At 36.8% G+C, this 27,911-nt stretch overlaps 1 protein-coding gene across 9 annotated transcripts in view; it reads right to left on the reverse strand.

Annotated features, from left to right (window-relative positions):
- Positions 1 to 27,911, reverse strand: part of Piezo (piezo type mechanosensitive ion channel component) — a 555,272-nt gene that overhangs the window by 193,994 nt on the left and 333,367 nt on the right. For all 9 annotated transcript variants that reach the window (XM_067145104.2, XM_067145105.2, XM_067145110.2 and 6 more), the window contains 8 exons: positions 25,005 to 25,134; positions 23,102 to 23,298; positions 22,865 to 23,010; positions 21,622 to 21,765; positions 18,879 to 19,030; positions 12,951 to 13,093; positions 6,110 to 6,286; positions 4,090 to 4,228 (listed from right to left, as the gene is read on the reverse strand). In XM_067145104.2, the coding sequence (XP_067001205.2) occupies positions 4,090 to 4,228; positions 6,110 to 6,286; positions 12,951 to 13,093; positions 18,879 to 19,030; positions 21,622 to 21,765; positions 22,865 to 23,010; positions 23,102 to 23,298; positions 25,005 to 25,134 (1,228 nt within the window). The remainder of the gene's footprint in view (positions 1 to 4,089; positions 4,229 to 6,109; positions 6,287 to 12,950; positions 13,094 to 18,878; positions 19,031 to 21,621; positions 21,766 to 22,864; positions 23,011 to 23,101; positions 23,299 to 25,004; positions 25,135 to 27,911) is intronic.

Raw genomic sequence — 27,911 nt, forward strand, 5'->3', positions numbered from 1 at the left:
TGGACCAGAGGGAAGATCATTCATTGATACACTTCCTCACTATTAATTGACAGGTTATTTTTTAGGTTTTGTTAAGTGACATTTCCCTTTATTTCCATGATAATGTATTCATAAGACCGACATTCCCCTTTTATTTTCATGACAAATATGTATTTACTTCATTTTCCATTTTTCTTTCAATTATAAAACTTAATTATATATTTTCATTATTATCTATTTACAATGCCAATACATTAGGCTAACGTCACATAATATAATACTTTATGTACATGTATTATTGTAGACAGTATTAAAGGTTGAAACTTTCAAATTTAATTATCTCGGTTTGTAGAAGACATGACATTCCCCCTTTTTCCCGTGTACCCTTCAAATATTATACAGTATATCTTTATGGTACGTGAGTTACTTTGGTCCGACAGATGTATGTTGGATCTACCTGGATAATAAAACACTCCAACACTGGATCAGAAATGACCGTACCTTTTAGATAGTTCAATAGTTTCTTTTTTTTTTTTTTTTTTGCTAGTGGCCTTATGTTGCACCAACACAGATAGGTCTTATCTCGACGATGGGATAGGAAAGGCCTAGGAGTTGGAAGAAAGCGGCTGGCCTTAATTAAGGTACAGCAGCAGCGTTTGTCTGATGTGAAAATGGGAAACCACGGAAAACCATCTTCAGTGCTGCCGACAGTGGGATTCAAACCCACTATCTCCCGGATGCAAGCTCACAGCCGCGCACCCCTAACCGCGTGGCCAACTCACCCGGTAGTTCAATAGTTTGTGCATAGCAAATGTCCATTACCCTCTTGTACATGTATGCATGTATGTATTTATTTTTGGTTTGTTTTGGCCTACTAGGGACCACAGGGCTCATCTTGCTCTTCTGCATTTTCTTGGCCCAGTAAGCTTTCATTTTCTGGCTGTGTGCCTGCTTCCTTCCATCTATCCACTTTTGTTTTTTGTTTTGTTTTTTTGTTGCTAGTTGCTTGACGTCGCACGAACACGGACAGGTCTTTTGGTGATGATGGGACAGAAAAGGGGTAGCAGAAGGAAGGAAGGAGCTGTGGCCCTTTGCCTGGTGTGAAAATGGGAAATCACGGAAAACCATCTTCAGGACTGCCGACAGTGGGGTTCGAACCCTCTATCTCCCGAATAGTAGATACTGACCGCACTTAAATGACTGCAGGTATCGAGTTCGGTCATCCATCCACTTAGGTCTGGTGGTCCTTGTACTCTCTTTGCTTGTGACGGACAGTGGAAAGACTACCTGTAGGATGGCCTGTGGTCTCTAATGGGATCTGCAGTTCCTCTAGGTCTGATTTTATTGAGGTGATCCACTTGGCCTTGGAAGACTTTACCCAACTTGTCACTGTGAGGATGCTGTTGGTGAGATTGCAGGGTTTCAGGCGGATCATATGCCCATAGAAGGTCAGTCACCTTTTCCTCATACATGTGACCATGCTATGTCTTTCTGATGTTCATAGAGCTCATTGTTGTGCCTGATCCTCATCTCTTATGGGTCTTAGTATCCTCCTCAAGATCTTCCTCTCTTTAAGTTCTAGTTTCATGAGTGGGCCTTTCGATTCATCAAGAGTGTATTATTTTATAATAATTACATCCACAAACTTTGCAGACAACTGCTTTGTCCTTATGTTTCTCTGCTGGTGAATATGTCTGTCCTGTATGGTGCCAATCCACACACACCAAGTAGATATATATGGCAAGCTGCCTCAGGCCAACATCAATTGACAAAGTACAACAATGGCTGGAGCACTTCAGGACAAAACTAAGGCTATAAAAAATTAACAGTACACTCTGTATGGATATATTCCATCACATGCAAGACTAAAATCTCAAAGGAATTTCTTCCCAAATACTACAATTCTCAACAAATGATTGGAAAGAACCACAATAGAACTTTGGAGAACCCAATCTACAGAACTGTCTGCATGGTTACTACCAGAACACAACTTCCTCCAGATCATGAGTTTGACTGGAAAATCTGAAAGACCCTAAACAGACTTCGAACAGGAGTGTGAAGATGCAGGGAAAATTTTCAGAAATGGGGATATGTGGGAGATAATGAAAGAGTACTATGAGCATGTGGAGAAACCCAGACTATGAACCATCTTATTCATTGCCCTTTGGCTCCTGTAACCTGCATCTAGGAAGATTTCATGTACAGTACAGATGTGGTTCTACAAGTAATGCAGTACCAGGCATCTTAGTGTAATTAAGAGTTTTACTGTTAGATTTTTATTGTATGATATATTTTAATGTTGTACATGAAATGTTCCTTTTATGTGCCTCCATTTTGCAATGTTCTGATAAAAATAAAGAAAGAAAAGTGAAAGAAGGGGAAAAATACACTGTTCTGCAAGTATTTCAATGTTGCACCAATTCAGTTCTTTTGGCAATGATGGAGTAAGAAAGCGTTAGGACTAGTACATAAGGAAGCAGCCATGGCCTTAATTAAGATTCAGCTCCTAGCATGTGCCTAGTGTGAAAATAGGAAACCACAGAAAAACATCTTCAAAGCTGCTGACAGAGGTGTTCACAAACACATTATCTACCAAATGCAAGCTCATAACTTCGTGACCTGGACCATGTAGCCAACTTGCTTGATGATGATGATGGTGATGATGATGATGATGATGATGATGATGGTGATGATGATGATGCAATGTGATACTATTCCTTCATATGTCTACAGTTTTCAAAGGCTGGAAATTTGTGCTGGAACTTGGTTATGAAAACAGATCAGCAGTCTTTAACACCAACAGACTGTGCCAGGATTCAATTATGCAGCTTTCAGCATAGAAAAATTACTCTGCTACAAAGACTTTTAAGCAGAAGCACATTTATATGAAAATGGCAGGGTGCAAAATGCCTTTGTTCTTTTGTGCTTTCTACTTTGTCCTTATTTCTGTTTTGTACTCCCTCTACCAAACTACTCCTTGTTAATGTCTTTCTAGTTTTAGTTTGTGTTGTCAACTTTTTTTTAAACTATCAAGTACAGTAAACTATCACTGCTAACTTTAATGTAAACATCGACAAAAGAATGGATAAAATACTATTTTACTCTCTACATCTGAAAATATTTTTCTTCACATGTTAACACTAGTAATTTGTCCACACTTGTCACATTTATGTTCTCATACAACTGAATAACATATTTCCTACAGTAAAAAACATGTGCGCACGTAACTTAGCAAAACAATTTTATAGTAGAACCTGTAAAAATAAGTAGTATCAAAATGTTTCCAGAAATTAGACTTCATTATACTTGATCATTGAAATAATTATATTTTGTTCCACTTGGTACACACCTATGTACTTTATGATCTCACCAGGTCACTCTCAAAGAAATGCACGAGTTATGACCTAGAGTGTAGCGAATTATTCCCGGACTTTACATATCGATTTTCATGAAATTCTCTTCAGCTGTTTTCTCGTGGTAGGTGTACATACATACAGACAGACAGACAGACAGACAGACAGACAGACAGACAGACAGACAGACAGACAGACAGACAGACAGACAGACAGACAGACAGACAGACAGACAGACCGGACAGAAATTATGGAAAATTAAAAAGTGCACATCCTTTTCACTATGGACACGACTGATACAGAAATACCATCCTTTTTAAATTCTGAGCAAAGTACAGACAAAACTCTTATTTTATGTATATAAGATAGTTAATATTAATTAGCATACAGCAGCAAACATTTGTTATTTATGGTATAATTAAGAACTATGAATTTCATTCTAATTGGTCCATAGTGAACTGACATTACATATGATTTAATGTAAACATCTGCATTGAAAAATTATTGTATTGAATAGGTGGAAAAGCTAATTTTGAATAAATCATTTATGGTATAATTGCAATATAATCATACTTCGGGGGTACAAAGGTAAAACAATTGGAGTTTGGGGATACACCAACCAAAAAGTTTGAATACCACTGATTTAGAGTGCTACCTTCAACACTACTAATTAAAAATTGGGCTAACAGAAGAACAATGGGCTAACAGACGAACAGAATACTGAGAAAATAACAAATTATAAAAAACCATCACTTACCAATATAACCCTTCACCAGTTCAGATAACGTCTGATCTCCAGTGACCTTATGAAGTCCAAACCAGTCAACATTATTGACTGTAAAATTGGTCCTGTCTTCAGTAAGTTCTTGGTTACTCATGTTTGGAAGCAAAATATCCTGGATAGATCAACAAAAGTAGTATTTGCCATGAAATAATTAAAATGTTGAAACACAATGTTGCAGTTACAGTATTTATCATAGGGCAGTTCAGAGTTGTCTAGGCTAGGGCTGGACAAATCCCAAGTGCCCAGTAGCCACGGCAACGGAAAAAAAGACTCTTAAGCGCCTGATATTTATGAATGAATGAATGATTTTATTTTCTTAGGTAACTCGTGAACATTGCTGCAGTTCGGTTAACATCAACAGCTTCATGTGGAAAGGTATGTAATAATGTGAATCTACCATAAAAGTTGAGATCTTCACTGCAAACTGATTGCATGGAGATTCTTGACAGACATAATCAACAGAGGATTATAGTCTGTCGGAAGGAGTGAATCGTACTGCCAAGGTAATTAAATCAAATTTGTTAATAAAACTATAGATTGAATAGTGAATTTAATTTCGACGCCTGGCTCCTAAGAAATTTTGCTGGCTCCTAGATTTATTTCTGATTTGTCCAGCCTGGGTCTAGGAAAATTTAATATTTATGTTAAATTATGTTAGTTAGAATGTGTAATTATCAATGGTTTATATTTTGTGAAACAACAGAGCAAAAATATGAGAACATTGTCATGGAATAGCATAGTTAAGAAGGTATGTAAACAGAAAAATTTCTACAAATGAAGTCCTACTATGGGAGAATTACATAGGGAAGAACTAGTGAAGAATTCTCCACATGGTCATCCATCACTTGTGTGAACACTTCTTTTATTCTCATATGCCACTTTTAATTGGATCATCTCTTTCCCAATGCCTGCTTGTTTCCCTAGCTCTACATAGCACTGCCATACCACAGAATCAGGACAATTTAGTTTTGTATGGTTTTAAAAACTTTTACTGCTGATTTTATGATCATCATTTATCTTAAATGTTGCACTGATACTCCAGTCTAGTGACCTTTTTTCTTAGTCCTGGAGAATGTGGTTCTAAAGGAGAGGGATCACCAGGAATGCAGTCATTGCCTGAGCCCAAAGGAAGAACTGTGCACTGTTGGAATGTATTATATCTTGTATTAGTTATAAGAAAACAACATTAAGGTTATGTGTTGGTAACTCAGATAATTGAGTCGAGTGGTTTATCTTGTTTTGCTTTGTTCTTTGAACTGCTTGGTGTTTGAATTTTTCATTTCCATTTTTAATTTAGGTTTGCATAATTTTCCCCTGCTCATTTTTTAGATCACAAAATGTAAGAAAGAGAGGGAAAATTATGCGAGTAAATATCATAATAGTACTTCCACAAAAGTATCAACTCTCAGAAACAAAAAAGGTAATGAACTTCCATTAGGTCTTCTGGAGAAAAAATATCTTCATATTGGACACAAATATGTTCTGGTCACAAATTAGCATCTAGTTTTAGAAATTCTGTTTACAACAGTGATTTCTTAAGTTTCATAACCAGAATGAGTCTTTCTCAAATATACGTAAGAACTACATATCTGCTAGTCGTACTTCTGTTTTGTGTTCTCATACTTCTCAATATATATTCCCCACCCTTCCACCATCTTAGCCAGCAGATGTTTTCACCATAAAATTAGTAGCGCACACGAGACATCAAGTGTTCCTGTCCTGGGAGTCAGAAGTTGAAAATGGCCAATAAAAATGAACTAGTTTACCATAAAAAAACAAGATGAAGTTATTATCATTCACTGTTAATTCTTATCAATACCAGTACATAATGGGTTTTAGTAATGAGAAGTATAGTACATAGAACAAATTACATAGAACAAATAAAAATATAATGCATCCATTAACAGACATTATAAATAATGCCTTTAATGACAAAAAAATGTATTTTTCTTATTTATAGTAAATAAGTCAGCTATGTAGAAGAAATATTTACCGTGCAATTCACATCATATATATTATGCTGGATGTATTTGATCTGATAAATCATTTTTGCCAACAGAAGAGTGCTTGCAAGTATTGAACAAATATGTATGATGATGAGCTGTGTTCCTCTTCCAAAACAAATTCCAACTACAATGAGGAGCAGCAGAATATAGTGAACTGCACACACCTGGAATTAAAAAAGAGCAAATTAATACAGTTGGTAATAGACTTTTTTTTTATATGTGTAATCAGATTTATTTAAATGAATGTTGATCAAAAGGTGACAACTTATGGTTCAGTATAATCAAGGCTCCTCCTCCTCCTCCTCCTCCTCCTCCTCCTCCTCCTCCCACTCCTCCTCCGGAGATATTGGAGTGTTGCAGTCAGTGCAAGAGATTTTCTTAGCCATACTGCTTGGCTTTCATGCCTGGGTATGCTGCTTTTCAAATCGTACAACTCTATAATTGGTTTCACACGGCTGAGTAAAACCCATTCCAGCCCTCAGTTCAGGATTAAAATACTTGAACTATATAGGAATAAAACCCATAGTCTCTGGGTAAAAGGCAGACACGTGACCCTTACACTGTGGGGCTATCATATATATATATATATATATATATATAAGAACATGTCCTGGCTGACTGACTGACTGACTCATCATCGCCGAGACAAAACTACTGGACATAAAGAAATGAAATTTTGAGGATACATTTCTATTACAATGTAGGTGCTCACTAAGGGAGGATTTTTGGATATTCCGTAGCTAAGGGAGTGAAAAAGGGGGTGAATTTTTTAAATGTGCATCTATATCTCAAAACTTTAAAACTTTGCAGATGGAAAAATTGGTATTTAGAATCTCCTTTAAAAATAAAGAAACATGTATTTTTTTGTTTCTGTAAAATCCCTCTAAGAGGAATGAAAAATGGGTTGAATACCTTTCATGAGGATACTTATATCTCAGAAATTGAAGATATTACAGACCTGAAAATTGGTATTTGGAATCTCCTTTAAAAATAAAGAGAAATGCTTTTTTGGGGGAAAATCATCTTAGGGATGGGGGTGAAAAGGAGTTTAATTCCTTTTATGAGGACACATTACTCAAAAACTGAAGATGTTACAGTCGTGATAATTGGTATTTAGAAGATACTTTACTAATAAAGAAACAAGTACTTTCCCCCAGATAATTCACTTAAGGAGAAGGGGGTGGGGGGAGGAAGTGTGAAAGGAAGTGAAAAAAGTGAATTCTTTTTATGGGGATAATTATATCTCAAAACTGAAGATAACAAGACGTGAACATTGGTATTTGATATCTTCTTTAAACATAAAGAAACATGCCTTCTTTCTTTGGGGGGGGGGCAATCAAATTAATGGCGGTAAGGTGAAAAAGGAGCTGAGACCAATTGATTTTCCTGTTCATAATGTACTTGATTCTGATCATGAACCAATCATTTTTAATCATTCCTGGGTTCGTTTTCAAGAGCCATCTTTTCCTTTGAGACCTTAAAGTTAGATTACAGTAGATTCTCCTGGCATATTAAAATTTAAGCACATTTGAAATAAACTATAGGAATGATATTGACCGTGCAATTGTTCACCTCTATAATAAGGTCAATAATGCACGGAAGTATATCATTCGTATCGCCAGAAATCCCGCACACTTGCCTATACGCGACAATGGTGCTGGTCACATTGTCAGCAATGACAATGGCAGCTGGTGTAATTTACCGCCAAGTAGCAGTCTTGAATAATAATAATAATAATAATAATAATAATAAAAATAATAATAATTGTACCGGGAGGTACACCTCAACTCCGCTCATTTAAAAGAAGTGCCAATAAAGAACTCTCCCTATCGAACAAAACGTGAAATTGCTACTGCATGAAGTTGGTACATTGATCAGAAGATGTCACTACTGAATAATTGAGAAATTTGTCATTTCTAAGTTTCCTAAACTGATTAGATTTATTTTGTTTTGTTTTGGTGTACATCAAGATGTTCGAACTTTTCTCCATAGATGTCTGTACAAAAAACTGTGGTCATGCACTCTGGTGCAAGATGGAAGAATTAGTGATTTAAAGAAGTTTTGTGTTCTTATGTTTCCCAACTAAATTAAGGTTCATTTTTATATGTATATATTTCTAGGTTTGCAACACTTCTCTCTCATTTTGCCAGTTTTTGAATCTGACCAATCACAATTTTTCTGTAATTATTTTTCAGCCTATCACAAGCTTCTTGTTGGTTTTTGCGTGTATCTTTTGATTCTACCAATAAAATTGAGAGGGTGTGTCCGGATTAGTCCAGAACCCTCTAGAACCGTACCCTCGCGTATATAAGCTGCGGCTTTTCTGGCTACCTTGTCTTTGGATCACCGTATTTCTGAGAGAGTGTGTGTCAAGTCTTCGTCAGGCAGTCCAACAGCCAAGGTAATAGCCATTAAGAGATTTTTCTGTAGCTACCTCCGCAGACTTACACGAGGGGAAGGTCCTAATTTCTAACTATGTAACCTGTTTTCAAAAATGTAAATTTTATTTTGGCTAATGTAAAATTTCATAAAGTCTTAAACTGTAAATCGGGGATAGAGAGTGCGTTACCCTTTCGAGCTCCCCTTCAACTTAATTTGAGGTGACTATGATTTTGTAACTTTTTCTCTTTTTTGTAAAGTGTTAAATTAACCTTCATTCTAGTCACCTCAGTAGCTTGGGATTAGCCTCTGCATCATCGGGCCAAGACCCCAATTAGTGTTTTATATGTAATGTTCTAGGAATGCAAGTGTACGCCTCCATTAATTTTGTGTTTGGGCCAGTAATTTAACCTGTTCTTTTTCCATGAAGGCCCAGTAGGTTGGGTACTAAATACCCCTGTGTACTAATTTTTTGTTAAAATTGTAAATTGTGCCTCGAGAGGCCAGAGATTGTAAGGTTTTGTGTAATGTTGCCTTAAGTGGGCTGTAAGCAATGGGTTAATGTCAGAGAGCATGTAAGCTCTTTTCTGAATTTCCAGTAATATTGAGGGGTGCATTTGGAAGGCCATAAATTGTTACTGTTGAAGCCAAGTGCTCGTTAACACTGTGTATTGGGAGATATCTCTCCTTATCTGACTAACGCAACGTTTGCGTAGGGTAAAATTGGAGCTTGAAGCACAAGACTGTTAAATTCCCTGTTCTTGGGTTTTCCAATTCTTGTTATTGTACCTGATCGTTCTTGTCTTCACCCAGAGAAGAAACTTATTAGGTTTGAAATTTGAAAAGAATTATTTAAAGTTTTAAATTAATTTTTGATATTGTAGTTAGACCCATTGAACACCATCACCTTCTTTCACCTCTTTCTGCTCCACGGAAACCCCAGAATAATAATAATAATAATAATAATAATAATAATAATAATAATAATAATAATAATAATAATAACAACAACAACCTAAATTCAACTAATATCACCCACCCTAATAATAATAACAGTGTTCTGGACCGTTGTCAAAATGTGCAAACCGCTAAAATGTGCGAACCGCTCTGGAAACGGGCCTGGCCGGATAATGGCTATGAATGCAGTCCGGCCGCAGGTTCTGTACCATCGAGGTACCCAAGACAACACCAAGTCGGATCTCATAAGGATTTGACCCATATTAAAAATGCTTATAGTAAATGATGGCAAAGATTTAGGGAGCCAACTTACCGGGCAAAATACCTGGAGCTAGCCCAGGAAGTACGAAATCAATTGTTGGAAAGAAAGATTGAAAATGGGACGAACTTTGCCATCAGATCGCGAATTTTGGCGGATTATATATAAAATGTTAAGCATTTAATTATAAATGTCAGTATAATACCGTACCGAAGCTTGGGTATCTTGTTAGTTTATAATATTACCAAATAATGTAACTTCAAACCCCTGATTATGCTAATAACCTAGCTAGCAATTGAAGGGTACACGGGGAAAAGGGGGAATGTCATACCTTCTACAAACTGAGATAACTGAATTTGAAAGTTTCAACCTTTAATACTGTCTACAATAATACATGTACATAAAGTATTATATTATGTAACGTTAGCCTAATGTATTGGTAGTGTAAATGAAAATATAGAATTAAGTTTTATAATTGAAAAAAAAAAAAAAATGGAAAATGAAGTAAATACACATTTGTCACGAAAATAAAGGGGAATGTCACTTTTAACAAAACCTAACAAATAACCTGTCAATGAATAGTGAGGAAGTGTATCAATGAATGATCTTCCCTCTGGTCCACAAAATGATCTAAGGACGCGCAGATCAGAAAATTTTGCTGTAGAGATTGGATGTAAACCCAAAATAGAAATAAATTACAGATTTAAAATCTCAATCTTGCCAGCATGTTTGCGAATGTACAGCAACTTCATGTACACTAACTCTTGCACTTACGTTCATAAGATGCCTCTGGAAGAACAAACTCACTAACTGGTGTTTCTGGAAAGTGTGGAGTTGATTTTGAAGCATTTACAACAGGTCGTTCCCAATGGCCATTGTAACTGTCTCTGTATTCCATGAATTGTGGATGCTCAATGGAGATGACAAGTTCCCTTATAGGACTTGTTTTAAAAGGGCAACTTTTCTGTACAAGGGAATAAAAAAACTTGGTCCACAGACGAATCATTGGTTGATCAACTTCGATTACATGGAAAGGGAAGAGCTTATTTCTGGCACTTTTAAAATGATCCGCCCAGTCTCCTGGCGTTGCAGTTGCAAATTTCTGATTAATTAGTGCCATGTTTCTATCGGACTCTAAGTAAGAGTGCCCACAAATTGGAAATACTATTTTCACAGACTCGAAGAGTTTGGCATGATGTACTATAAAGTGGAGAAATCTAAAAACAGTCCAGTTCTTATTCTGTCCACATGCAGAATCACAGAAGATTGTCAAGTGTTTTATCTCATCCCCAAGTTCACAAAATATAAAATAATGTAACATAGAACACACTTCATCTGCTGCTTTATATGCAATTGTCTCTGTGTATGTATAGAATACCGAGTGTCCACTAGACAAAACATGTATATTGAAGGAGAACAGTGACAGCTGTCTACGGTAATCACGTCGTTAGTGGATAAATTAGGTATGCATAAATTCTTTTGGAAATCCATCCCCATTGCCACATACCAAACTGACATTCCCTCTTTGTTTCTTGTTCTCTGGTGACATTCCCCTTTCGTCAATTGTACATGTATTCTTAAACTTGTTATATTTCCATGACAATTCCCTTTACTTGGTTGTACATTGTCTTAAACTATTCTCCTGACCAAAAAGTATATATGGGTAGTGATAATTCATTTTTTGTTTTACACTGACATTCCCCTTTTTGCCCATGTACCCTTCAATTGATTTTGAGATGAATGTCTTCCTCTTTCAACTTTCCTATATTATGATGACGATGATGATGATGATGATGATGACGATGATGATATACAACAACAAACAGAAGAGGCACAGTCTAATCTCGCTAGGAAAGATACGCCTTCCCAATAGCATATCTAGAGACATTTTCATGGAAATATGAAGAGAAATGAAATGGTGGTATTGAAATACATTCCATATACAAGTTTGACTAATCACAAGACTGATTCTCTAAGAATGCACCAAAATGTACATAATTTTAAGTACTTTTTATATATTTCTTGATATTTTATACATGTAGGCAAGTCAATAAGTAACTGCAATTTTGCTCTAATTGTCTTTAGGTTGGCTGTATGGCGCTGTGCACTCACCAGCCACTAGATGGCACAGTTGTCTATGTCTGTGGTAGGTTTCAGCATTATCAGATCAGTACAGCTTGCGCTGTTGTGACAAAGATGGCCATGTCATTCTCTGTTTGTATCAAGGAAGAACAGCGTTCCGTAATCCTTTTTTTGTGACCTGAGCGTGTACCAGGAACGGAAATTCATAGACTACTTTCAGCACAATACGGGGACAATGTTTTGCCACAGCAAAGTGTTTATCAGTGGATTGAACAGTTCAAAAGGGGTTGCACGAGAGTGAAGGATGAGGAAAGATCCGGGCGTCCATCTGTAGCCGTAACTGATGCCAACATCGAACAAGTGCATGATATGATCCTGAATAACAGACAAGTTACTGTTGATGACGTGGCAAACCATATGCACATGAGCCATGGTTCTGCATATGAAATCATGCATAACAGGCTTAACTTTCACAAAGTCTGTTTGAGATGGGTTGCAAAACAACTCAATGAAGAGCAGAAGTGCAATCGTGTGAGAATCTGTCAGCACCTACAGGACAGTCATGCTAATGAAGATGAAACGTTTCTCAAACGGATCATCACTGGAGTTGGGTTCACTACTTCAAACTAGAGAGCAAACTTCAGAGCATGAAAAGGCAGCATCCTCTGTAGCAAAACACTGTCCCCGTATTGTGCTGAAAGCCATCTATGAATTTCCGCTCCACAAAAAACGGATTATGGAACGCTGTTCTTCCTTAGTGTAAACAGAGAGTAGTGCGGCCATTTTAGTGTAAACAGAGAGTGGTGCGGCCATTTTAGTGTAAACAGAGAGTAGTGCGGCCATTTTAGTGTAAACAGAGAGTAGTGCGGCCATTTTAGTGTAAACAGAGAGTGGTGTGGCCATCTTTACATCGCAACAGCGCAAGCTGTACTGATCTGATAACGCTGAAACCTACTACACACGTAGATAACGGTGCCATCTAACGGCTGGTGAGCACACAATGCCATAGAGCCAACCTAAAGTCAATTAGAGCAAAATTGCAGATACTTATTGACTTGACCTCGTATCTTTCTCTTTGAACTCCAAATTCCCTAAATTTGCTACTCTTGAAATTGATGATATAAAGAAAGTGCCAAAATATTTATACGTACGTCGTATACACAAAGAAGCATAACAGAAAATAACATAATCTTTGGCATGTGTAGTTCAAGGAACAGCCAGACAAGTTCAATAATCTCTTCAACATGTCTGAGAAATGCACTCCACAGTTTCCACAAGTCTGCTGAACTCCAATCTGTAATAAAAACCATTGAAAGAATTCAGAATCATTTCAGAAATTTTAAATATAGAAAATAAACAACATAAAAAGGATATATAATATAATCAATCAATCAATCAATCAATCAATCAATCAATCAAATCACTCACCACTGATCTGCACTTAGGGCTGTCACCCAGGTGGCACATAACCCATATATTGTTTACCTAGTCTTTTCTTAAATAATTTCAAGGAAGTTGGAAATTTATCACACATCTCCGTTGGTAAACTATTCTAAACCCCAATTCCTCTTCCTATAAATGAATATTTGCCAAAATTTGTCCTCTGAATACCAACTTTGTCATCTTCATATTGTGATTTTCTACTTTTAAAAATACTATTCAAGCTTATTCATTCCATGCCATCTCTCCATTGACAGCTGAGAACATACCGGTTAATCCAGCAGCTAATCTCCTTACTCCGAATTCTTCCCAACCCACAGTATGAAATATTTTTGTAATACTATTAGTTTGTCCAAAATCACTCACAACAAACAGTGCTATTTTCCTTTGAAGCTTTCCCAGGTCTTAAGCCAAGTAATCCTGGAGAAGGCTTCATACACTGGAAACATACTCTTAGCAGTGACTTATAAGCCTTCTCCTTTACATCCATACATTTTTAAACACAAATGCTCAGAGGAATTAAACACAAGTAAAATCCATGGTCTCACAACAATTTATCATAGTTTAATGCAGGCCTGGCCAACTTAGTCCCTAAGGCACAAGCACACTAGCCACGTTCCTGCCTTGCACATTGAGTGCAATGGAGTTGAGGGGAGAGGAGGAAGGAAAGGTTAGTTTTCCAGCAGCATGATAGCAGCACAACCGCCTCGTCAGCCTCTCAGCTGGTCTGTTTCCAAACAGATTTCAAGAATTCATAAGGCTTAAGACTAACTTTATCAATCAATCAATCAATCAATCAATCAATGACAAGCACACTCTCCCAGAACCCATAGATTTAAAAAAGACCCCAATAAAATCAATAAGTTCGTATATCTAAATATGGTAAGATACCAAGTCATTACAACTCACCGATACAGCCAATAATAATGTTATTTGCTTTATGTCCCACTAACTACTTTTAACAGTTTTCGGAGATGCCGAGGTGCCGGAATGTAGTACCGCAGGAGTTCTTTTACGTGTCAGCAAATCTACCAACATGAGGCTGACTTATTTGAGCACCTTCAAATACCACAGGACTGAGCGAGGATCAAACCTACCAAGTTGGGGTCAGAGGGCCAGTGCCTCAACCATCTGAGCCAATCAGCCTGGCACCGACACAGACAGAAGTATTAAATGTATCTGAATGTAACTCGCTACAGAAAATCAGAAATTGAGGAGATGGGAAAGATAGGAAGGAAGATAAAGAGCTCCAGATAAGCAGGCCACACCTGGAAGAAGAGAAGGAATGAGGAACTGTACCTGCAAAACAATAAACTGACATATGAAATGAGAAAAGGCCACCTGAAGTCTGCCGGGTATGTCAATAGGATGAGACAATACATATACCAAGATGATCTGGGATTACAACAAGGAATTCAAGACCACCATGAATTGGATGACAGAAGTTACAGAAACCATGAACTCCAATCATAATTCCATAGTAAAACCCACTCTGCATCAATCGTACAAAATCTACTTGGCTTCAGAAATCACTAAAGACTCCACAGTCCCACTTCAGATTATTATTATTATTATTATTATTATTATTATTATTATTATTATTATTATTATTATTATTATTATTATTATTATTATTATTATTATTATTATTATTATTATTATTATTATTATTATTAGCCAATGGGTTCCATGGTTCAAATCCTGGTCATTCCATGTGAGAATTGTGCTGGACAAAGCGGAGGCGGGACAAGTTTTTCTCCAGGTACTCCGGTTTTCCCTGTCATCTTTCATTCCAGCAACACTCTCCAATATCATTTCATTTCATCTGCTAGTCATTAAGCATTGCCCCAGTGGAGTGCAACAAGTTTCGGCAGCTGGCACAATTCCTATCCTTGCCACTAGATTGGAACTTCATTTGTTTCATTCTTGACCTAGTCGAGCTTGTTGTTGTTGATGATGTTGATGTTGTTGTTGTTGTTGTTAGAAGCCAAATGCATATACACTAAATATACGTTAAATGGTAAAGAGGTTAATATACAAATGAAATATCCTGTATAATTAGTACGATGCAGAACAAGCATGATAAATGTGATATTAGGAACACATTCTTTTGTTACACTTTATTTGTAATGAATGATGGTGATCCTGCATGAATTTTAGATGTTATTTCAGATACAGTACATTAGTGAGAAAGTTAAAAACATAGGGCAGGTGAAAAGCACATAAATAATGGTTTTGAATTTGTGATGCTTGAAAGAGCTGTCAATTAGATTCTGTATACAGGCTCAAAACAAAACCTTTGAATGAGGAAGTGGTTAAAATTTGCTACATTCCTAATAAACCAATATACCGTATGCATTTATGTTTTGCAGGAAATTTGAGCTTGAGCTTAGGAGGCAAGACGAGACAGTGACGTTGGCAAAACCAGGAAATTTTTGTGTTTTAATGAACTTAGTGAAATTGCTGACTTAGTATCTATGATTATAAAATTGTTCCTTTTGTTCTTTTTTTTTTTTTCATGTAACTGTTAATTCTTCTCTCCTTCTTTGGATAAATATTATAGGCAGGGTAGAGTTTAATAACATTTACAGCCCCTCCAGTCAGAGAATTCACCAGGGTTCATATCCGTAAGTTCACTGATATTTCTTTTATGAAACCAACAATTCAATTATTTACAAAGAACTTGTGAGCTATTCTGTCCTGTCGCAAACACACATTGGTGTCAGAATTACTAAAATAAAAATATATTTTAGTTTCCAATTTCCTTAATTGCATTGCTGTATTTGTCTAGAACAGTCCATGGTTTGAGTGCTATGAAGGCTTCATGGGAAGCATTTTTTCAACACATTAATATATGCAACTGCCTCATGTGCAGTCCCAGTATGCTTTTACAACATCCCAGAAATTTCAAAGAAGACATTCACAACAGTTTAAGACATCTTAACCTAGAAATTGATGAACAGCTCAAAGTAAAGAAAATTAAACTGCATGATCAGGACTTTGAAACGTGAAAAAGCTAACCCTATCATGGCAGAGGTGAATCTTTTCCTGGAGTGGAAGAAATATAATACTTGGATATCAACAAAGAATGGACTATCTTCTTCTCAGTGGACGATCATAAAAATGAACTGCAATGTTATCACAGTTCATAGTTTTTCCAGGAGAAGCCTAGATGCCTTTGCCATGAGTGCAATGAGACTGAAACCCTTCGTCACATTCTTGGTTTCTGGAGAACACTTAACACATTGACGACGGGCGCTGAACGGAGGCTGCTACCCCATGCGGACCAGATAGTTCAAGCCTCCAGGAAAGAAACTACACTGATGCACTCAAACTACTGTAACTCGAAATGTATTAAAGATATCGACCTCATGCTTGGAACATGTACTCACTAGGTTGCTTCGTAGTCTATACATTGTAATGCTTTTCACAGCAATACTGTCTGTGGCTCATTCAATAATCTTTCTAGCACAGTGTAGTATGAATGCTGTATCTGTGCCATTCGTACACTTATTGTTTTCAAGTATGCAAGGATTTCTCTTTACGGCTACTTCCCGTTTAGTGTTAGCTGTTAATCATTAAAAATATCTAATTCACTGTCACTCGGTACCTATTATAACCAGTCAGTACATAATTAATCACAATTATCGGTAGCCGTCGGCAACTAAATATGCAAGATTCTATTAGAATAAAATTTATTGTAGCCACCTATTCAATACAATTCATGAATTGTTACCTTCAACATGGAACAAACATGAGATTAGTTACTTGTGACTAAAAATGCCACGCAATGTTGACATCTGCATGGGTGCTCCACGGAATATCTTTATATATCTGACGTTATTTTGTTAAATACATGAAGATTTAAAGAAAGAAAGGTGCAGCGATAAGTTATATTCCATGACTACACCGTTTGTAACTCATAATCTCACCCACAATTTCATCAAAAATCAAGAAAATACAAGGTGCATAAAAGCGGGAATTCTCGTAGGCCGTCAACTACTGTCGACTCGAAACTACAAGAATTCTCAGGGCTTATCACCCATGTGGCACATCAGATAATGAATCTGCATATAAATGTTGAAATCGTTTGTCGTCATATAGGGCACGCCATCCTGTACAATGATTCTCAGCGCGTAACAACACCCATGTATATACGGAGTTTCCATGGCTACAAAGATCGTACAATAAAAAAATACATCAACATTAAAATCTACGATCCCTCTACTCCACGACATGACTGAAAGTAATTAAAATTATAGCTAACAGGTAGCACAACAAGCTACAAGATCGTGCATAAAAACGGAGATATCCAGGGCCTGTCAACAACCGCTGGCTGCAGTACAAAGGAGATCTCCGGGGCCAGTCGTCAATGTGTTAAGGAACAATGGGCACCATAGACTGAGCAGGACAGCCGACTGCTTTAGAAACATACAACAGTTCGAAGTTTACGAAGAAGTAACCACGGCCAAATCGCTTCGGCAAGAAGACCATGCTTGTGCCTGGTGGGACCAGAGTGGTATTGTGTATTATGAATACTTGAAGCCCTGCAAAACCGTTAATGCACAATGCTATTGTAAATCACACATTGATTGAAAGACAACTGCAATGGGCCACAAGACATGGCAACGTGATTTTGTTACATGACAATGCGCCGTCTCACACAGCAAAACTAGTGGAAGACACCTTGAAATCGCTTGGATGGGACATCCTTTCACACTTGCCATACTCCCCCGACCTGGCGCCATCTGACTATCGCCTCTTTGCATCAATGGAGCACGTGCTTGCAGAACAGCACTTCAGCAATTTCGAGGAAGTTGGAAAATGGCTCGACGAATGGTTTGCTGCAAAAGACAAGCAGTTTTTCTGGCATGGTATTCATAACTTTCTTGAAAGATGGATGGAGTGTGTAGAAGCCGATGGCCAATATTTTGATTAAACAAAAAATGAATTTCCCTTGAAAATTGTGCGTTTTCTTTACCACAAAAACCAGCAAAAGCTTATGCATACACCTGGTACTGTTTGGTAAACAGTCTAGAAATATCGACTTCTGGAAATGTTCTTGCAATCAAGTTGTAGCACTCTAAATGGAACACACAGGGAACAATCGATCGACCAGCCTCTCGACTGGAGTAGATCAAATTTGAATGTTCAATTACCGTTTATAAACGCATATGGACAAGTCTATTACATTCCTAATGTTTCTACATGTATCTGGATAATAAATCATTGAGTAAGTTTCCATAAACCTCCGTATGTATCAGAATGATAGTGGATTATACCCAATATACATATATTGCAGATTTTTCTACAGTTGTTGACTACACGGACTTGGAGGTTAGACGTATTCACAGTAAGTATTTGAGGTTATACAAATGTGCAATGCATATTTACAGGGTATAGTCATACTTATCATTTAATAAAAATTAAAATATATTAAACATAATAACTGAAGGTTTTACATGAGTTAGGTTATGAGTAGCTTGACGTACATACGACATGTCTTCATAGATTAGTCAGTGAACTGATTAATTAACATTTGTGGTTTTCTTAGTATTAGGACAGCTATCCAAGGTGGATTTTCTCTCTTTCATATATATATAAATAATTTGAAAATACAGAATTAGTACAGCACTTACGTTTAAGATCACGTATAGATGGTAGATTTGTAACCTCTTGGTAATTTGGTGGCTCTTCTTCAAGTTCTTCCTCAGTCTCCTGACCACCAGCAGCAGATGAGCTACCTTCTGATTTATAAGTACTGGAGTCTCTTTTAGGACCACTTGAAGCTCTTAAACAGAATGAAGCATTTATGTACTGCATGGTCAATTACTTCAAACAGAGAAAAGAAGAATGGAAGCAGATCTGTCCAGAGAGTAGAAGATTTGTATTTGAACCCCAAGGTCAGCATTTTAGAATAAGGAAATCATCCTCCTTCAATTCCCTGCCTTTTAGCGTTTTAGAATAAGGAAATCATCCTCCTTCAATTCCCTGACTTTTAGGTCACCTTTTTTGTTTTAATGCTATGTTTTAACAAATGTAACTAAATATAATGATGCCTACAGGCCTACTATCGAACAGCATACCTACTATTTCACCAAATACACAATTTCCAGAAAATGTTTATAAACTTACCATGTGTGGACGCAAAATTGACTTTTCTGCACAAAATAGTAGTTGCTAATATAGCAATTTCTCCATACACTCAGCTCCCGATTTACCGTAATCGGATCAACCGCGTTGCGGCTTAACCGCGATATCAAAAACACTAAAAATGCACAAGTGTTAGGAATTACAGTAATACAGAATTGCAAAGGGTCGGGATAATATTACCAGGATGATGTTTTCATCACATAAATTTTTTTTCAGAAACTTGAGAAGTCAAATAAAGAAAAAATGTTTCTCCGTATAAAAGCAGAAAAACATGAATGATTATTTTCAGAAACAAAGTTAGATAGTCTGAATATTTTTCTTTGCCTTATTAGTTTCAACCAAAAGTGCTGTTTATTTTTCCATTTATTAACTGTGCTAAGTGCTACTTTTACTGCAACATATTGGGTAAGTTAATAAAAAACAATACAATAGTGTAATTTATTATCATTTTAACTCTACTCTCAGTACGCCTGTATTTTTAACTTTTTGTGGGTTAACCGCGATTTTACTTATCCGGGAAGCCTTAACCCTAAATTATTCTGGTTAATCGAAAGTTTTGTCTACTTACAATGCTGTCATAAAAAATACAGTTCAACCATGAGCTTGTCACTAAGCAATCTCCTTGTTTGACTCCTGTAATTAATTTAAGCCTAGAACTAACTTTAGCACCAACTCTAAGAGCAACCTGAATGTCTAATGTCACTGACTGTCTGTAATAACTTACCTTTGGTACCACCCTTTGTATTCTGCCTTGCCTTTCTCTAGGGCTACAAAATGAAATAAATATATATTCTTCATATAGCACTGGCAAATTACTTAGCACATTCTGATAACATGGTCCTGAAAAACCCATTTGTGGTTTCAAACTACACTGGTATTTATTCACCTAATTCCTACCTAAGACTCCACATTCTTCTACAATGCTTGAACACTGATCAAGGAAATACTTCGATGATTGTTGTAATCCTTCTATTTTCTTGCTCATGGATTAATGTAATTAACTCTTCATTCATCCAGAAAGTACAGTAAGTTTCCCCAGCCCCATTACTCTATGAAGCGGTTTTATCCCAATGTTTACTATTTGTTTTCAATTGCACCGACACAGACAGTCCTTATGGTGATGATGGGCTAACACTGGGAAGGACACAACCATGGCCTTAATTGAGGTACAGCCCCATCATTTGTCTTGTGTGAAAATTGAAAACTACATAAAAACCATCTTCAGTGCTGCTGACTATAGGGTTTGAACCAATTAACTCCTGAATGCAAGCTTACAGCGAAGTGAACCAAACCATATAGCCACTCCTCACTTGGTGCCATTTTACCCATTGCAGCAAAATTTTGGCCACATTTGTTGCTTTATAACACTACAGATTACTTTCCATTCTCTCCTCTTACTCAATTTTTTTTTTTTTTTTTTTTTTTTTTTTTTTTTTTTTTTTTTTTTTTCATTCCTATCCCACCAAATTTTGTGATCTGAAATACTATCAGATAAAGTTTTCTTTGACATAAAGCAGGTTCTAAAAACAGTTCTCCTACATTATCCTATTATGTACAGTGACTATTCTCAACTTATCCAAAATGCTGGTTTCAGCTAATTTTAAACATTTATTTATTGCAGCATAACTGGTTATACTGAATTTAACCAGCACCATAAACTTATTGCTGGTTAAACATAGGATCAATACTTCTGCGATTTGAACTGTGGCCACCTTACAGAGAAGCCAGTGATGATAATCTGTTATCACGCCACAAATGCTCAACCATTCACTTGTAAAAATTGCTCTGAACTTTCTCGACAACCTTTCGATTTTACAAGTTATAAATCTCATCGTTGGATCCATATTGAGCAACGTGTATCTTTCTAAAATAATTTTTACTTTTTTGAGTCCACCTTTTCAGTACATCATGTTTTTTATTGATTTATGTAAAAAAGTGGACTCAAATAATAAAAATTATTCTAGAAAAACCTTTCGATCAACGAGCTGAGACATGAGTGGTAGCAACTTCGATAATTCAGACATTCAAACTAGTCAATATGGATCAAACATTCATTTTAACCTATCATGGTTAAGTTTATCAACAAAGTCAGAGGTATTTAGAATGGAAAAAGTACTGCATCACAGTAGCATGAAATGTGATATCATATTTTGACCAAACAAACAAAATGTATTGTATAGAAATGATAGAAATAATATGGCATGCAGACTAACAAATGTGATAATTTACCTCACTCTGATGTCAGAGATAGCAAGAAAATCTTTATGGAAGTAATGCATCTGTATCACAGTGATAACTACAAAAAAGGTAGGAGTAAGAAGGCGAATGAAGAGCTGCCCAGTCTCAAACTTTTCCAGACCAATGTCTGCTTGCCTGTGAAAAGAAAGAAGGTTATGTTGTACTTAATCATTCATAATAATTGACCATTATTGTACTTTTGAGGAGGAGAATTTTAGGAGTGTGAAGGAAAAGTAGGTTGTTCAGAATTGTACTAAACTGGGCCTTGAGAGAGGAGAGCATATACATAAGAATGGATACATATCTAAATATACAGCAAATTAATTTCAGTCTGAACTATGTTTATATAAAGAACTTACTATAGAACGAGACAGGCCAGTTTCGACCAAAATGTGTGAAAACTGCATTCAGTGCTCTTAGTGATAGTGGAGCGACTGAATTAGATTCCCTGCAGTCTACTATGGGTTGTGATAGTAATTCAAAGTCGCTCCTGTCAAAATTTATTCGAAGCTTCGCTATATTAAATTACCTCAGCATGGCTGACCATATATGTGCAATGTATGAATGTACAATGGTATGAAAAAATCAAAATAAACCTTATTTTTCTTCTACTGCCCCCACGGTCTAGGGGTAGAGTATCTACCTGTCAAGCGGAGATCTCACATTTGATTCCAAGCCAGGTCAGGGATTTTTACCTGGACCTGAGGGTGGTTAAAGATCCTCTCAGCCTAAGTGATTACAAATGAGGAGCTACCTGACTGTGAGATGGCAATCACAACCTAGAAAACCAAGAATAACAGCCAAGAGGATTCATTGCACTGACCATCCGTCATCTTGTAAACTGCAGCCTTTGGATTAACAAGAGGTGGTCACGATGTCCGCATCACCGATTTTGTTCAAACTTTGTAGGTTGGTAGTACTACATTTAAAAAAAAACACACTTGCAAAGTAGTAGCGCATCACTCTCAAAAACTTCCGAAGAAAGCGATTTTGAAAATCTCGAAAAAATTACGAGAGGTTTAGCATGCCAGGTACCATCAAGTGAGAGACTGTGACGCAGTGATTGATTTTTTCAAAAACTGGGGAGGGTCTAGCAAAATGCCAAAATATGCATCTCTTTATTTTCAGCATAGAACGCTACTGCAAAATTTTATAAAAATTAGTGAAGCACATGTCAGACCCTCCTCTTATAAGACAGCTTGATTCACATTCAAATAATATTCTAATTACTTACAATGTAACAGATACGCCTAACTTCAGCCAGTTCTCACGGCATGCCTCAAATTGGTAGGTGTACACCAGTACAAGGATGGACATTGAGTAGCCAATAACCACAGCCCAAAAACCATACATGATTTTCCTCCACGCACCATAAGATAGCTAGTAAAGGAACAAGAAAGGAGCATACTGTTATGTATTCAAATCTATATCAAGACAAATACTACTGTTTAAATACCATTTCGTACTTTACCTGAAATGTAAGAACGAAGATGAGGAAGAGAGCCATATACACAATACGGAATATAGTCATTCGCATTCCACTTATACCAATCACAAACAGCATGATAGCGACAATCCAAATCCAAAATTTGGTAAGAAAATGTTTCATCATGTCACCTAATTTTGACATGAATGGGCTTGAACTTGGTGGTTGCTGTTCTGTAAAACCTAGCAAAAAGAAATGTATTTTTTTAATAATCTGTTTTACGCCACACCAACACACAGAGGTCTTATGGTGATGATGGGATAGAAAAGGCCTAGGAGTGGGAAGGAAGCGGTCGTGGCCTTAATTAAGGTACAGCCCCAGCATTTGCCTGGTGTGAAAATGGGAAACCACGGAAAACATCTTCAGGGCTGCCGACAGTGGGATTCTAACCCACTATCTCCCGGGTGCATTCCCATAATCTAGACCAATGAGATGTGACTTAAGTTTGAAATGAAACAGCATATTTCAAATAAAATAATAAACCAACTCTACCTGCCAAAATAATATGGAAAGATATTTGTTGAAAATGAACAAGATGTGAGTTGAAGTGAAACAAGGACTGAGACAGAGCACATGGAATATTTTTAAAAAATAAAAGGTAATTTCTAAATATATCCAAATTGGAGTGGCTTTAAGTCTCATAAATCAGTCAAGACTGTAATTTAGATTAAGATTAAGGACATTGAGAAATAAAACTTGTAGCAACAGATAAGCTGTATTTAAAATCATCACTTCAGTTAAGTTTGTTAGGAAGACCTGCTGCTCCAACATCTATCCACACACATTCTCCCCACTTTCGTTGTCCAGTCTTCTCTTTCTTTATACAATATTTTCAAACTTCTGTTCTGATCTTCTAATTGCCCTCTTTCCTCTAATTACCATACCGAACTAGGAGGGAGGATAGGAACACGTACAAGGAAGAACATAACAGGCTATTGTGGGCAAAGAAAGCATCAAGGATGGTTGTCAAATTGTAGACTACTTCCTCTTAAACAATAATCACTATGATTCATCACAAAAAGAATTTTTGAAAGATATATGAACAAACATGCAAAAGAAACCTTCCATTAGTCACACATGACCTTCAACTCTGTAACTGGCCTCTCCTTTCATTTTTTAAGATCTTCTTGTTTGGCTTCTTATTTTTATTCCCAACTCTTGGTAAGCTAATTTCTTGTTTCCTTTATCTATGGATAGGTTAATAATACTCCTTGAGTAAGCAAATCTCAAGAGCTCTCTTTGGTCTTGTTCAGAGAAGTAGAGCATAAGAAGGAAAATTTATACACACTTATAATTTCTCTCTTCTTTTTCCATGTTTTCCACCTTTATACTTAGGCCATACTTCACACTTTTATACTGAGAATCTCTCACAAGAATAGCTCCCTCAGTTAGTTTTGATGTTCACTCCTCTGATGAAGCTGGAAAGCAGAAAAGTTTATTAGGGCTGAGTAGAAAGAGGAGAAAGAAGAGATTAATGAAGCAAGGTTCCAGCTACAATTTCTTCTCTCTCCTTTCAATTGCTTTCATTGCTCACTGACCTATCATTGTGTTTACTGAGAATAATCCTATCCTCTCAGCCTAGGAAGCCAAGAACAATGGCTGAGAGGATTCATCATGTCGACCACATGACACCTCTTAATTTGCAGGCCTACAGCCTGAACAACGGTCGTTTGGTAGGCCATGGACCTTTGGGGCTGTTGCACCATGGGATTTGGTTTACTCCTATTTTTATTCATAGCCTGTTGTCTTGTAGCTTATTTACTACTTTATGAAAATACACATGGTTATGTTTGATGGCCTACTTTCCTACAAATCTTGCAAAGAAACTTCAAAATCTCAGCCAAACTGTAATAAGTTGAACAATATAAATATCTGTAATGTACTGTACCTCTAGTAGCTGTGTTGACAGAGACCTGAAGAGGTGCGGCCATGTCTTGAAGTGCACTGGTACTCCGGCGCTCAAACCTTTCTTGCATAAACTGCCGCAGGGTTATCCAAAACATTATGGTGTACAAGCTCTGGAAAAGGTAGAAGAAGTAAATTATAAATATACTAGCTGACGTACCCATGCTTTGCTACAGAATTCTAGATTTTATACAGAATTCTAGATAATAATAATAATAATAATAATAATAATAATCGTATGGCCTCAGCTACCGTGTGCAGACATTTCAATTTGACGCCATCTGGCTGTCTGCTCGTCAATTTCGACGTTCCGTTTTACTCTAGGCCCCCACTAGATGGCAGACCGAGTAAACCGAAACTCTCTTGGGCGTCTATGGCTGAGATTTAATGAATTTTGTCGGGTAAACACCAAATGTGTCACCAGAGATCTTTAACATGCCGACATCGTACGACATGGAGTGTCGAATGGACTTTTTTCCGCCCTTCAAAAATCCGACTACCTCTGCCGGGTTTGAACCCGCTATCTTGGGATTCGGAGGTCGACAATCTACCGCTGATCCACAGAGGCAGCTAGAATTCTAGATGAAGTAATGTAATAATAATAATATGTTTTATTTATTCTGGCAAAGTTAGGGATGTACTCCCTTTCTTATACTTAACCAATCTTAACCTAGAACACTTAATATTAACTACTGATGACAATAATAAGATAATATTAACAATAATAGTAATATTATTAATAAAAGTAATCACGCAATAAAAAATCATATCATCTATATAATACACATCGTATGTAGAGTGCATTAAAAATATATGAATAATGAGTATTATCTGCACACTTTTTAGCAATAGATTTACACCATAGTGCTGAATCGGTCGACCTCGGCAATCTTTGAGATTCATACTGGCAACCTTTGAAACACAAACTATGAATCGCTCATGCATCACTGTGCGACATCTGGCATACACTTTAAGTACTAGTACTGTTGTTATTTACACAGCAAAGCCAAACTATAGAATTCACTCTACGAATAAGATTCACATCGAGAAATGTTATATCATGTTATATAATGTGTGCGTGACACAGTTGTTGGCTTAAGATAACAAAGGTTTAGAAAATTCATTTCGATCGATCATATCATCGATTCAATTCAGATTTCATTTCCATTCAGTTGGCAGTACTAACGGAACCGGGAGAGCTCCCTCCTTACTCCTCAGACCCGTACACAAATCTATCGCTAAAAAGTGCGCAGATAATACTATAAACTACTACTTAAGAGAAGGTTTAGAAAATATATGTATTTCTACAGTACACCGAAATATAGCCTTCGATTGAGAGGTGAAGATGAGGATTAGGAAGAAGAAGATCTGTGAAAGGAAGAGGGGAAATAATGATGAAGAGACAATAGGAGGAGGTGTTTTCAGGTCATAATTTGATGATTCATGCGTGTTTACCTAGTATTTCGACATAGGGATGTTTAAAAGCTGAGCTGATGTCAACTGGTAAGAGATTCCCTTGTCGGGCTGCAGTAACAGTGAATGATTTTGTGTATATTGCTGTTCTGTTTACAGGAAGGGATAAACATATGGTGCTGCAGGATCAGGTATTTTTGTTATGGTCTGTGGAGAGGAGCTTGATCCAATCACGGAGATAGGCTGGTTGAGAAGTTTTAAGAATATTATGCAAAAAGCAAAGAGCATGAAGTGTGCGTCATTCTTGCAGGCGAAGCCACCTGAGCTGTGTGTAAGTCGGTGTGACATGGTCAGCGTAACGAAGTCCACAGACTATGTTACCATTGTTTCCCCCCCTTTCCAGCGTTTCCCCGGGAGGAGAAATGGCTAGGGAGGGGGTTCATTTTCTTTTACAGTGTGTCTGAGCGCTCCTCCAGCGAAGTTGGAAGTGAGATAAAGTTCTATAGCCAACTTCATTACATTCCGCACTATAGAGAATTTAGTGTTTAGATTTGAGAGATATCGTGTGTTCACTCCAATTGAACAGTGGAGAATGGTGACACAGCAATAGCAATTTAATTAGCCAAAGTAGCCGAAATTTTGTTAGATAGTGAGGATGTCTTTCTTGATCTTTGGTACTGAGTTAGAATTTAAATTATGATGTTTATCAAGATAGTTGAGTCGAAATTGAAGTCTAGAATTTGAATAGTTCAAGGTTGCCTGATTGCTTTATGTAAACATGTTGCCTCCTGCCTTTTTGGGTAGGAGCAGAGGTAATAAACTTCATTGTTAGGTTCCGTATTGAGTTGAGACTATGCTTAAAGTAAATACAAAATTTTAATATTCCACCTTCTCAATACTAAAAAATCATTTAATGTTTTTACAAAAACATTACAATGACGTTAAAAGGCACTAGTTTCGGTCCACTGTGGACCATCATCAGCCTAGCCAAATTACAACAGTAAAAGACATAGTGATAAAAATAGTATGGAGAAATGAGAGAGGATCTAGAAGGATGGGATGGTGGTGGAATGACAGATAAAAGTGAAAAAACCGTATTTGCGAATAATGATAAAAGTAACAGAAGTGTTCGCAATGACAAGTAAAATCTTGTGAAGTCACGTAAAAACTCTTGATAGTCTTTGGTTGGCAGTTACTCCTGTGTTGCACGATTGACATATGTAACTACGTATATGCTTCTAGAAAGTTGTAGATGTAAGTTCCACTTTTGCGTAGAGGGAAGAATTGTCCGATGAGACTAGCACCAGATTAAAAATTGACAAAGTTGAACCTGTTCTATGGTGGAATTAAAGGCTTTCTGTGTTAAACAGAAGTAGTCTCAGTTCAATCGGGACCCCAATGAACCTGGGGAAAGAAGATAGTATTAACGCGGGTAATCGGATAGAGAACAAGCGAGGCACCAGAAAATATAAACGAT

Source organism: Anabrus simplex, chromosome 4, assembly GCF_040414725.1.
Source record: "Anabrus simplex isolate iqAnaSimp1 chromosome 4, ASM4041472v1, whole genome shotgun sequence".
Classification (NCBI taxonomy): Eukaryota; Metazoa; Arthropoda; class Insecta; order Orthoptera; family Tettigoniidae; genus Anabrus; species Anabrus simplex.